We start from the raw sequence: 13371 nt of genomic DNA, 5'->3' as shown, positions 1-13371 counted from the left end.
CATATCAATGTAATAATAAAATATAACCAGCCCTGTAGACTTAATATCGAGTACATTTTTAACTATATAATGAATATTACATCAATCAATGCACTACCGTGACTTATATAATATCACTTATATCACATGTATTTATATTATTTGCGATTCGGTGGGTATCGCTCGTGGCGCTCTACTGGATGAGAACGGCTCTCGGTTCAAAACTTTGAATACTTACCTACATAATATTATCGCCATATTACAGTATACATTTGCTATCATGAAAAGACTGCAACACAAATGAACGAATAAAATATTGGGTATACCGTTCATGTGATGATGTCAAACGTGGGTCCCCCTCGTTATTGCTATATTTGCCACGATGTTACTCATTAGATTTTGTATAGTTTTTTTTTTTTTTTTTTTTAACATAATTGACCTTGTTTTTATTTATACTCGTGTCACTGTCAGCCCTTGTTACATTACATATTTTAATAATAATATAGTAATAGTACACGCTATCTATTAAATTATATATTATTATATGATTATGCGTGCACTGTGCGGTGTAGAGATTATAGATACTATGAACTGCGTTATGATTCGATCTACCGGAAGTCGTGAATTCCCCGGATATATAATAATGAAATCAGTTTTCCGATGCCATTATGAGGCGGCTACAATAAATTGGGACGGCGATATGTGATCCTCACATAATTACTATAGTTATTACCAAAAATAAGTCTTTGTATATATTTTCAAAATTTTAACGCTCAGTTTTTTTAGTTTTTTAGATAACAACTACAGAAAATAGGAGCATTAGAATATTAGTTTGTTTGAGAATTATTATAATATATTTTAATTATGTATATTAGTACTTACTCGTATAATTTTTGGTCAAGTGGTTCACAAACAGCAATAATAGTATGTATACAATAATGTTATAATATTGAATACTTTCTGTGAGTTTTAATCTTTTGAGTCCTCTTTTCATCGACGATAATGTAACATACGTGTTATATATTTTATAAATTGACGGGTTAAGCTATGGAGCTACCATAAATTTATTTATTTTTTATCATTATCATCATCTATTTCTTTTATAAATTTTCATAGCTGATAGTAAATTCGACGATGAACTTTCGCACTATCTATTATAAAACTCCCGCTAAATGAATAAAAACAAATGACATCGAGGTGCGACCTTGACGACTGCATGTTTACGCTCTATAGTATGCATCACGTTATTATTATTATTATTATTATTATTATACAAGTTATACGTAGGTATATTATAACGCTCGTAGTGTACAAGAGCATATTATTTTCGGACTTTTTTTTTTTCATATAATATAAATTACGCCTTGACTACGCCCGTCAATGTGCTCAAAGTCCACGCATACACAGTTGCACATCAAACGACGTGTACGACGATACGCGTGCACACACGTAAATTATTATACTTTGCTTATATATATATATATATATTGATACTGTGGTCTGTGACAGCGTTTTATATTAATACTACAACGGTGGTGACCCGGTGATTTACCTACACGTGACATCATTTTTAAAAATATGAAGTAGCTATAATATAAAGTATAACAATAATAATAATATATGCATCACTTTGAACGTAGTAGGACACAGTTGTCAGACCCGAGCTGCGGTAATCAAATTTCCTATAAAACCCGTATCCCATATCGTGTGTGGCTTTATACGTTTTAAGACGACTCTCCTTGCTTTCCCTGACTGTATCATGCGACCGTTACCACACATAATATGATATTGGCTGCACCCGAATTGCGTGCCAAAAAAGAGCGGTTTTGGACGACAACCGAATTGCATGCTTGGTTTTTTACGATACAGCTGAGTTGCGTGCGTGTATTTTTTGAGACAGCTTCGAACTGTGTGCGTAAAAGTTTAAACGAATGACCGGTTTTGGCTGACAACCACATAATGTGTTGTATAGTGAAAATACAACTAGTAAATTTTATATGCTGTGATGCGAGTCTCTTCAATCGTACTAGATTACTAGATTAGTGAATAGTGATGCGATATTATGATTACAATTTTATAAATATGCATATATAATGTTGATCGAATATTATAACATAATATAATACCTATAATAGTTAAAATCCAAATCGATTATATGATAAATACAAAATAGATACTAATTTATTTGTATATATTTTAATTTAAGTCAATTTTGTGTTATTTAGTAGTGGTATATATATTTTTTGGTTTTTAAATACTTTGAACTACAATCTATTATAAAAATACATATTTATTACGTATAATATACGATTTTTTTTTTGATTTTATTATCGTTTTATTTTTTAATTAATAATTGTATGAAATAAAATATCTAATAAATGTTTAATGAATATTTAGTATGTCGCTAGTATTTCTGTGACAAGAAAAAAAACCACGCAAGTAATAGTTCATGATGTAACTTAGATGATGATTTATGTACACATTCAGAAACACCCATTACCCATGATATTATAATGATCACTCATCGCCTTATTGGTACAAACTCATTTTTAACACGTTGCATAGTATAACTGGGAGAAAGGTGTTTCAATCGTGATGTCTAACTTATCGACGTTATTGTATATAGTTTTACACAAAACAGTCCATCAATTATAGAACGCCGGGACCGAATTGGAGATCTCGACGGCGGTATGTGTTCCATCTTCTTATTTTCCCTACACAGAGGATGCGCGGTGTATAATAATGTATCGATATCAACCACGTCAAGAGACATACGTGCACGAGTCCCAACAGGCACATAAATAACATATAGTTACACACGTTGACGGGTTCACTCGCGCCGTCTTCACATAAACCACCGTGGTAGTTTTGAAGGGGTAGATGAATGGGATTAATGGAAGCTTCCCTGAAAAAAAAAAAAACAGCCGATGGTTAATTGTGAAACATTACAAAAGTATTGTATAATGTATTTTTTTTATTCGTATTCTTAATTTCACCAATCATCAAGCGTCCAATTAAACGGCACCAAGTTCTAAGTTAAATTTTATCAAACATAATGTATATTTTTACGATTATATCAGACTCTATTAAAAGAGCACGATAATCGTAACTCAAATTGTAACCATTTTATTAGTGCATAAATAATATGTTTAGATGCTAATAGAAAATAAAGTAAGCGTAATAAATCGCGTAAAATCAAATTATGTTATAGCTCTCGCTTTTAATATTTATGAAATGGGACTAATGAATATTACCAAAACGCCCACGCCGAGCGCCGTCATTGTATTTATATAAATGCAAAATCTCCACCTATGGACGACGTGTAGTTCTTGATATCTAATCGAAGTTTCCTATATTATACCATTATACTTACGGCGTAGATACTCGAGATTCGACAGCACACGTTGCGTGTACATAATAAGACTATACTATAAATACGTATATGATGATAATTTAGCCAAGCGACCCGATTATAGTGTATATTATTATAATATTGCCTATATTTCGTGTATTGTAAAGAACGGCATGCCCATTACCCATATACCTTTTATACTCTAATTATAATAATTGTTGTCCAATTATACTTTGTTCAAATTTAATTTTAATTATATTTCCGTATACGAATGAATTACAACAAATGCCCTATTACATCTGTCTTGTTTTATTGTTTCGCTTTAATTAATTTTTCTTTGTACCCATTGGCATGAAGACTATGGACAAAATTGCTTCTTCTTTTTTTTAATTCATTTTTTGATAAAAATGTAATTTGCCGTTTTAAGTCGTCTTTATGTTTTATAAGGTAACGAACAATGTAGAAAATAAAGCCAATGTAATAAAAGACAGCGTAAAAAGAAACACTCAAAAAATAAATAAAACCAATTTATATATATCTAAATTAATTGATCTAAACGAATTTTAAAATAACTTAATAACATTAATAATAGCCTTATAATATGAATAATTTAAATATTTAAAAGGATTTATTGCAACAAAAAGTAATAAAAATAATAATATCAATAAAGTAATTTACTTTTCAAAAATAAATTGAAAGCAGAATGGAAATTTGCTGCCCAAAGCAAAATACCACCATACATCAGCATTACCTACTAAAAATCATATACAAATAATAATTAAAAATTAAAAAGTATATATTACTAACGATACAACGTTAAAGATAAAATATAACACAGATACAACCATTTATAAGTACTACTGTATTGTATTTATTTTAACAGCTACGTATATGTATAGGTACTGTGAACGAGTGACCGAATGCGTTGATACAATCTAAAATCTCAATAATATAAATTCTAACGAATAGAGATATCAGCTATAATTTCTTTCTATTGGCTCATCAGAATAATCAGAAATAAAATAATTTTTATGTCATTATTATCGAAATTATTGCATTTCGTATTAATATTTATTTTATTTTGAAATAAATGGGATAGGTTACGTTTTGGTTTAGCTTACAACTACATTACAATGTTTTTATATAAAATGAATAATTTGGTGTAATAAATATAATAAAGCATTATTTTAAACTGTAAAGTTTTGTTTAGTAAATATAATTCAAATTTCTATTACCTACTTCAAAATATTACCGTTACGAGTTAAATATTTGTTTACATTGTTTTTTGTGACTCGTTTGTTTTAAATTAAAATCTTCGAGTTATTTAATAAAGCATAATGAATTAATAATGTACGGTTTTTTATGACATTGTATTGAATCATTTATATTAGTAGTTGTGTAACGTAAACGTAATGAGACAAATTATAACGGTAACATGCCATAAGTCATTAAATAATCTTACGCAACACAGATGTATGGATAAAGCTTTTTAAAAATATTTAAAAATTTAATTTGGCATAAAATTCATATCACAAAACTTACGTTTAATTCAAAATAACACGTACAACTATTCAAATTGAATTGATTAATTTATTTCAGTTTTTTTTTCCCAATATACGTATACACATGAATATAATATATTATATGATACTTTAATAAGGCCTAAAATATCCAAACGTGATATTAATAAGAAATAATGAAAAAATAACTACCTAACTCATTCGTAAAATCGCGAAAGTATAAATAAAATATAATACATTTTGTTATAGTATTATGAATAAAGTTATGGATAAATCGTATACACCGTCCGAATTGTGATTTATAGAGTGAGTACCTACATTATTAAACATGTCGGTTAGATGAGGTGGTTATGTTTTTAACATATGTTCGGTAAACCGTTCGTTTGCCGTTTACGAAGACAACGATGATTAGCCGTTTCGCAAAAAAACCGCACATTTGTACCAATGGTTTCTTAATGATATAAAACAGACTACATCCTTTGTTCGTAATGCGATGACACGAATAATATATGTACTATGCCCTCGAGACTTACAAAGCTCGCCAAATTATCTTTGCGCTATAATAGTTGTGTGGTTTTTTTTTTTTGTTTGTTTGTTTTTAGTTTTCTATATAAATAGTATCCCGAGAAACGTGGCTTGCGGTATAATATCTAATACAGTATCGCAGTTGTGCAGAAAAAAATAATGATAAATGACGAGATATTGTATACAAATTATTATACATATAATTTTAAACTGGTAAAAATTAACCAGCCATGAATTAACCGTAGTAATTTTGCCCTGTAATACTGTCACCTGTACAAAAAAACAAAATCCGTAAAGAACCATATTATATTTAGCATAGATACGTAATTTACTAATTACTAATTACACTAATTTATTACAGTATAACTTCGATTAACCGTCACCGTCAGGACGGTGGTAATATAAATGATTAATGACAAATACTTTAATGGGGGGCTCAAAATTGTAGACGTTATAACTTTTGTCGAAATAAATAAGTAAATAATAATTATAATAATAAAATTGTCTAAACGGTACAACTGCTTTATTATTTAAATTAGAATAATATATTTGATCAGATGAGCCAGTGCAATATTAGACGTACGTTTTCAAAGATAGATTTTCTCTAAATAATAATTTAGTAAAAAAAATAAAACAAATAAAATATTATTAAATACAATTTTATCTATTCATTAATTTATCCACCATATTATATTTGATAAACTAACCAAATTATGATAGCTCCATGCATGGCTGTATAAATAAAATATTATTACCACACAAACAATATAACAATCTAAAAATATTAGAATAATTTCTTTTGTTTTTAATAATCGTCTACGATTTAATAATTTAGTACACTATTTTATTTTGCCAGATACAATACCTGAGGTGAATTGATCTTTGTATAATTGTTTCTACTAAATAGTTGTGAATGAGTGAAGAATTATTAAAAGTAACTTTATTTACCCATTCTATGTACCTACTACATATCTTAAATCGTATTATTTAGAGTCTTACATACATTTTAATGTACGACTTAAACAACTTTAATCGTTTTTTTATATTGCCTATCGATACAAGTAAAATTATACATAGATTTAAAAACTAACTACGTATTCATTTTAAATACACTAAGTCACATACTTGGTGATCATGATATAATTATTCTCGTTTATATAAACGATATTTTTAGAGAATAATGTCTGAAGAATAGAAATTTGGTCAATATCGTCCGTGTTTGTCGTAAAATATTTAATGTATTTAATCTGCTCAATTTAAAACGACATTATGATTCCATACGTGAAACGAACTTTTTTTCATTGTAATTATTTTTATGTAAATCAAACAATACGTCGGCAGCAACGATATACACATTATGGTAATATGCGTGTTTACCGAAACGTGATATTTATACGACGCTATGCTACCATAGTCTCGCTATAACCTTTTCACATGCTCCGTAGTGGATAGGTACATGTACAATTGAATACACGTTTTATAAACGGATTAGGTTTTATGTTTTAAATTTATCTAAAAGTTACTTTGAAATTGTACACTTTGCCACACACATATTTTTATGAATAATACAATTTGAATAATTAAAAACAATCATGATATTACATTATGTTGTCGTTATAACAGAATACTATATTGTGTAGTCTAGTGCTTTCGAAACGCACATCGATACTCTATAGAATAATTCTAAGATTGTTGGCTGAATAAGCGTAAAAAAACTGTTTAATTATTAAATAATAAATAGTGTTCGTGTTTAAAAATTATATAATCCATAGAAACAAATTGAAAATAATATTGCTATTAAAATAAAACTAATGAACCTATATATTATATTTATTAAAACATAATTTACGGTTTATGTTACACCGGAACTATAAATTATAAAGGTATTTTATTGCATTGGTTACTATAATTATGGGTCTGAATAATATGCTTATAGTAAGCTGGTTGACTTGTTTATAAACTTACCTAACGGATTTGAAAAAATAAAAATATTTAAATAAAAATATTCTCAGAGGACGTTGTTCACAAAATAGTCATTTTTTTTAAATGTAATGCTTTATAATATTAATAGAATGTCACTAGTTATTTTTATTTAACTGAGGTTATCGTAAAAAATTGATTGAGAACCACTGTTCTGAGGTAATAATCTTAATGAGAATATAATAATTGTCAGCTGTATAAATACAATATATATATATATATATACGAGACACAACTGTGGTACGATCGGGATGGTGGTGGTCCGTGATGTCAATAGAATTAACAGTTCAATAGCATAATTATAATTTAATTGTATGTTAATATTTTTTAAAGGTTATATATACAAAATAAATAATATCGTAATATACAAATTAAAAAGAAAATACTTTATTTTTTCCAAATATAAGACAGTTCCTCTGCACTGGGCGTGGTCACACATATCAGACTGGTGCGTGGTAAAATCGAAAATGACCGAATGAAATAATTTTATTATGAACTTCGTCGGCGGACGATTGGAACAGCCGAACCGGAAGCGGGAGGACGATCGTCTTAAACAGAAGCGGAACCGAGCACAGAAGCAGCGTCGAACCGCGGTGACGGTGGTCGGTGTACAACTTCGCGGTGACCGTTGATAAACGACCATCACTTGCGCACCACGTTCAGTATTATAGTGGCCGGATCAGCGGAACGCACGGCGGCGGGATCATCGTCCGCGCGCCGGTTGCACCGGTACTAACGGCGAGCGTGGTCGAGCAGCCGGCGGCGTGGGGGGCGCGTCAAGCAAGTGCAGCTGGTGGTGCTGCTGCTGCCGAAGCTGCCGTCGCCGCCGCCTTCGCCACAGCCGCCAGGCAGCCACCGTCGCTGCCGACGACTCAGCAGCAGCAGCATCCGAAGCCGGCGACGGTCAGCAGCAACGACAACAGCCAAGCGGTAGCCAGCACAGGACGGAGACCACAGCGGTATTGGTAATAACGTCGCCATCTTCATTCACCATATCAGCACCGGGACGAGTCGAGGTTGCCGCTGTCACCCTGTCGTCGTCGACCGGATGCCAAATACCATCGTCGCCGTGTTCCGTCACCGCAGACGCCGACAGGAAGTCGTCGTCGGCCCCGAACGCCGTTCCGGTCGCCGGCGATCTAAACCAGCAACAGCAACAGCCGCTGCACGTCGCCGCCGCCACATCGGGGGCGAAACAGCAGTTGCAGCAACAGCAGCAGCAGCAACAGCAACAACAGTTGCACGACATCGAGGAGGAAGAGGACGACGATCAGCCGACCTCGTCGACGGACGGCGACCGTTCGCTGACAGTCCGCGAGACCGCCGTCGGTTGCCCGTCTCCAACGTCGTCGTCTGGCATCCCGTCGGCCACGACCACGACCTGGCCCAGAGTGGCCGCGACTACGGCGGTGGTGTTGGCGCACCACCAGCAGCAGCCGCCGTCAGCTCAGTCGACTGCGCCTGCCGCCGACCGGAAACGCAAAAAGAACCTGCGCACTAAGAGCGTGACGAACACCGTTACTTCGGACGTATCCGGAAACGGCAGCCAGGAACGGCACGCCGGTGCTACGCAATCATCGACAAACGAAAACAGTAACGATAATAGTCAAGCGCCCGCCCTTACAGCAGTAGCAGCAGCTGTAGCTGCAGCGGCAGCGGAAACCACAGCTGCCTCCACCGCAGCGATCGCAGCCAAGATGCAAGCGGAACAGGGCAGCATCGGTGATCTACAGAAGTACCACAAGTTCCTCCGAAACCGCAGGCACACACTAGCTAACGTTCGGTAAGTACGAGTGTGCATTTTAAACCCCCGATCAGCTCCCGAACATTTATTATAGTAACATATAGTTATATAGTAGTATTACGCGTGCGGGGAGGATTGGATTTTTGATGCAAACTTAAACTTAAGGCGAATTCACGCTGAACCGTGATAAGATAAACCGTCACGATTTCCAAAAAAAAAAAACAAAATAATTTGAAATTCGTAATAATCTAAGTAGTTCTAGTATTTATATAGATAGAATAAATCGTATTAGTAGTAACTGGTTTAACGTATGCATTAAGTAAAATCGGATTCTACTCTTTGCAGATGTATGGTATATATATTTAAGTAACCATATGGTGATATGGTATACTAATCGTAAGATTCAGCTAACTGTAGCGTACATTTTTTCTTTGGAAATCGTGATGGAGTGTGAAGTAGTATTATGAAAACCATAAGTCCATAAACCATACCACATGGCGATAATAACAGTTAAAGAATCAGTTTATTTTATTGGGTTGGAACTCTGCTGACGGTTTAGCGCAGTAAAAACGTGTATCCCGGCATCCTGCAATCCTTAGATTTTTTGAGTATAAATCATTCATTTTGAATTTTTGTATAACAAAATTGTAGGTCAGGTTAAATAAAGTAAATACAATTCTAATTAATCGCGTATTTTTGTTTCAATTTTATTTTAACAAAATAAAAAAGAATCGGTAATAGAAAATATTTTTTGATATACAATTTGACTGAAAAAATAAAAACAATGCGTATTCATATTCTTAAAAATCTTATTTTGTATAATTTTATTTTAAAATTACAAAAGTAATGAAATTAATTAAATTTAAATCTAAAGTATTTTATTATATAATGTGGATAATTTGTATGATGTGGAAACTTTAATAATTATATTTTTGATTCATAATTTAACGTGAAAATTCGGTCCTTACGTATCTTACAATATAACCTTAGTATCTAGTTTTTTATTTCCAGCTACGCTACACTAGATTATTTGATGAAAAATACTTAATCGTCGTTTATTATATTCTTTTTAAACTATTACATACTCGTACGTCGTATCATGTTATTAAAAATAACATCGTGAAGTTATGATAATATGAAATTCGATGGTTAAAGTGTAACCTGTTCGTGGTATGCTGCAGTTAACCGTTTTCATATTTTATTCTATACACGTACCTACATAATAATATAACAAATTTTCCGTGTGGAACTTTTGAACCGTGTAAATAGTTTTATAAATCATTTCCAGTGCCGCCATTGCCATTACACACACACACAACACACACACACACACACACATCAACGTGCGCATAACAAAGTCGTTCTTTTTGATTTAAAGAGACATATTGTTGCGAATAAATAAGTACCTTTATAAACTTCGTCAAACCATAGATTAATTTATGCCGTTAAATTGAATCATTTTCATTGGGTTTCAAACTGGTCGAAAAAAATGCCACGAAAACAATAATAATAATACTATTCACCATACAGATTTTTGATTTATCATTTCGGATGTTGTACACGTATACACAATACTTTATATTGCTACGATTTTGCTCGTTTTTTTTTTACGTGTTATATTTTTGTAATAAATACGGCTCCACCATTTTTTATAATACAGAGAAATGCACATGCTATCCCGCTTTTTGCTTGAATATTAAAGATATTCAATATCGACAAAATCTGATTTTATGAAATTTAATTACGATCAATTACAAAATTAATACGATTTAAGACCATAGGTATTCTCAAATTATTTAGATTATTGTATTATTTAAGTAGGATAATGCAAAGATACAAACATCTGTTTTACAAACGAGAATTTCTCTTTTCTACTGTAAATTATTAATTGGATATGTTTTCTGAGTATTTTTACGTAAGAAAATTAAAATTTGTAAAAGTAGTTTTGAGTTCATTAAATGTGTGTATTAATTAGGATAATAGGACAATCATAATTGATTAGGAAGGTATGATAATAATGACTTGAAAATATAAGTATAATTTATATTTTTATAAATGTTCTAATTATAGTAAATACCAGATCCAATATTACATCTATTTTATATTTTAGTAAAATATTTGTATAGAATTTGTTTTAATCTTAGTATCAACATAAGTAAAAAAAAAACTGTTATTTTGAATTAAATACATCAAACATTTCATAAGAAATTATCCACTAAATAATTCACAGTAAAAATAGTGTTTGTACAAAAAATATGAATTTGAATAAATTATTATAAAAGACAAATAAGGTTGATCATGATTGTAAACCACTCTGTAAATAAATATTATCACACAGCCGTGATCTACGTAGAGAAACTCACCAAACGCGTATTTTACTTTTGATATCGAACGTTTATAAACGTTGGCACACGCGTAAGTATTATTGAAACTGTAATTATTTTTGTAATTTTTAGGATAGCTTTTCGAGTACTTTGTACAATTTAACTTATACATAAAACTAATTATAATGTGAGAACTGCTATATTATTTTTTTTAGTCTGTTCAACTACAATTTTACCAAAGTAATAATGTTGGTTGAGACTTCTACACTGCAGTTAACCTTAAGTCGATTAAATCTAATGCGGGCATTAAAATGAATTAAAAACACAATGGTTTTAGCGTTTTAACACCTTAGCTGTGTGTTTAATTCACGTATTATTCGCATATATATAATATATATTGTATTCAACGTAAAAACTCACATATTTTTTTTTTTTTTTTTTAGCCAAATTTTAAGAACCATAATTAACAATTGTATAGAGTATTATTAAAACTAAAAACACGAAAAATCCTTTTAGCGAAAAAAAATATCACCTCGACATTCCCACCTGCTTGCCCGGCAGTATATGTTCACGTGTCAGCGCCCGTGTAGGTATATTTTTATTTTCCAAAATTGTATTTTATACTTGAATATATCTAATCCGGGGTTTAGTTCTGTACATACTCTAGTCCTTTGTAGTGTGAGAGGGAGAAATATAAAAGCTTTTTCACCGATCGTTTCGTTTATTAAGTAATAAAGATTTAATTTATATATTATAATGTACGTACTTAACGAATTGCATTACAAGTGTATACTATGATGCTTAATTGTATTATTGAAAAAATGATCTAATAGTACGATACATACATACTGTCTTAGTTGACACCTTCCAGATTAAATATATAAATTGTTTGTACGTCTTATTTTTGGAGGGATATTTTAATGATATCTGGACGAAGTAACTCATGCAATTCCTACATCAGGGATCTTCAACTCACGATTCAATGTTTCTTTATTTATGGCCTACAAACACATTTTAATATATTATTTATTTTTAATAAATTTTTGATCTTTTAATACGTGTTTATGAATGTGGTCTATAAAAATTTATAAAAATTTAGGTAGCCCATTACCAAATTTTTTTGGAAACCTTTGCTCTACGTTATATTATCATGAACTTACTATTATTATCCATAATTATTTACTCAATGCTTTACCCGACCTATATATACGAATACGATATAAGATTGATGTATGACTAATTGACATATTATAGTGTTTAACGACTGCATTATGGTCTGCTATATGGTTTCCTTTTAATTTAATGATTTTCTAATTAATTATTTTTCATAAGCAGTTTAGGCTTACCAAATTATAATGTTTTATGGCAAAAATCAAAATATATTATCATTTGCGCAAAATGAATGCGGTTATCACTGTCGTGGACCATTTTAACAAAAAATGAAAACCCTCTTATATCATGTTATTATACTTTTTTAAATATCTTACAACTGCAATTACCTGTAGTTAGTAGGTCTACGTTTAATTATTATTTTCGTAGGTACATATTTACTGCTTCAATTTTAATAAAATCGATTTGTGTTAGTTACTATCAGCAATATATTACCACTGGACGATGGTTACTTATAAAAAAAAATACAGTTATATGTTGATTAGATTTTGAATTAATCTATACCTGTCGTGTTACCCGTTATTTTATTTACCGTTTTAGCATACAACATGGTTAAATTTTCATATTATTATTCGTATGCATAGCATTTTAGGAGTTGACATCAAAAATAGGGGTACAACACAATATAATGTATCATTATATTATCGGTGTGTGCAATGAGGATATACTGGTAATGATTTTTAAATGGTTTAGGAGTTTTCAATACTTGCTGTATCGCAACAATAAATCCTTGTCCCGGGGAAGACGAGGAAAGTGCAAATGACATAGTATTTGCAC

The 13371-nt window shown here is 31.3% G+C and overlaps 1 protein-coding gene across 3 annotated transcripts in view; it reads left to right on the top strand.

The window, feature by feature from the left end:
• The window catches only part of LOC113554952 (cAMP-specific 3',5'-cyclic phosphodiesterase), a 612877-nt gene that overhangs the window by 271241 nt on the left and 328265 nt on the right, over nt 1–13371 (top strand). The window contains exon 1 of one of the 3 annotated variants that reach the window (XM_026959108.1): nt 8163–9139. The exons of the other annotated variants lie outside the window; for them this stretch is intronic. Within the exon in view, the coding sequence (XP_026814909.1) occupies nt 9054–9139 (86 nt within the window). The 5' untranslated portion in view covers nt 8163–9053. Of the gene's footprint in view, nt 1–8162; nt 9140–13371 lie in introns of those variants that run through there. 3 annotated transcript variants of the gene reach the window in all.

This window comes from Rhopalosiphum maidis, chromosome 2 (assembly GCF_003676215.2).
Source record: "Rhopalosiphum maidis isolate BTI-1 chromosome 2, ASM367621v3, whole genome shotgun sequence".
NCBI classification, from domain to species: domain Eukaryota; kingdom Metazoa; phylum Arthropoda; class Insecta; order Hemiptera; family Aphididae; genus Rhopalosiphum; species Rhopalosiphum maidis.
The sequence above is the reverse complement of the archived record's forward strand: the minus strand, read 5'-3'. Positions and strand labels throughout refer to the sequence as shown.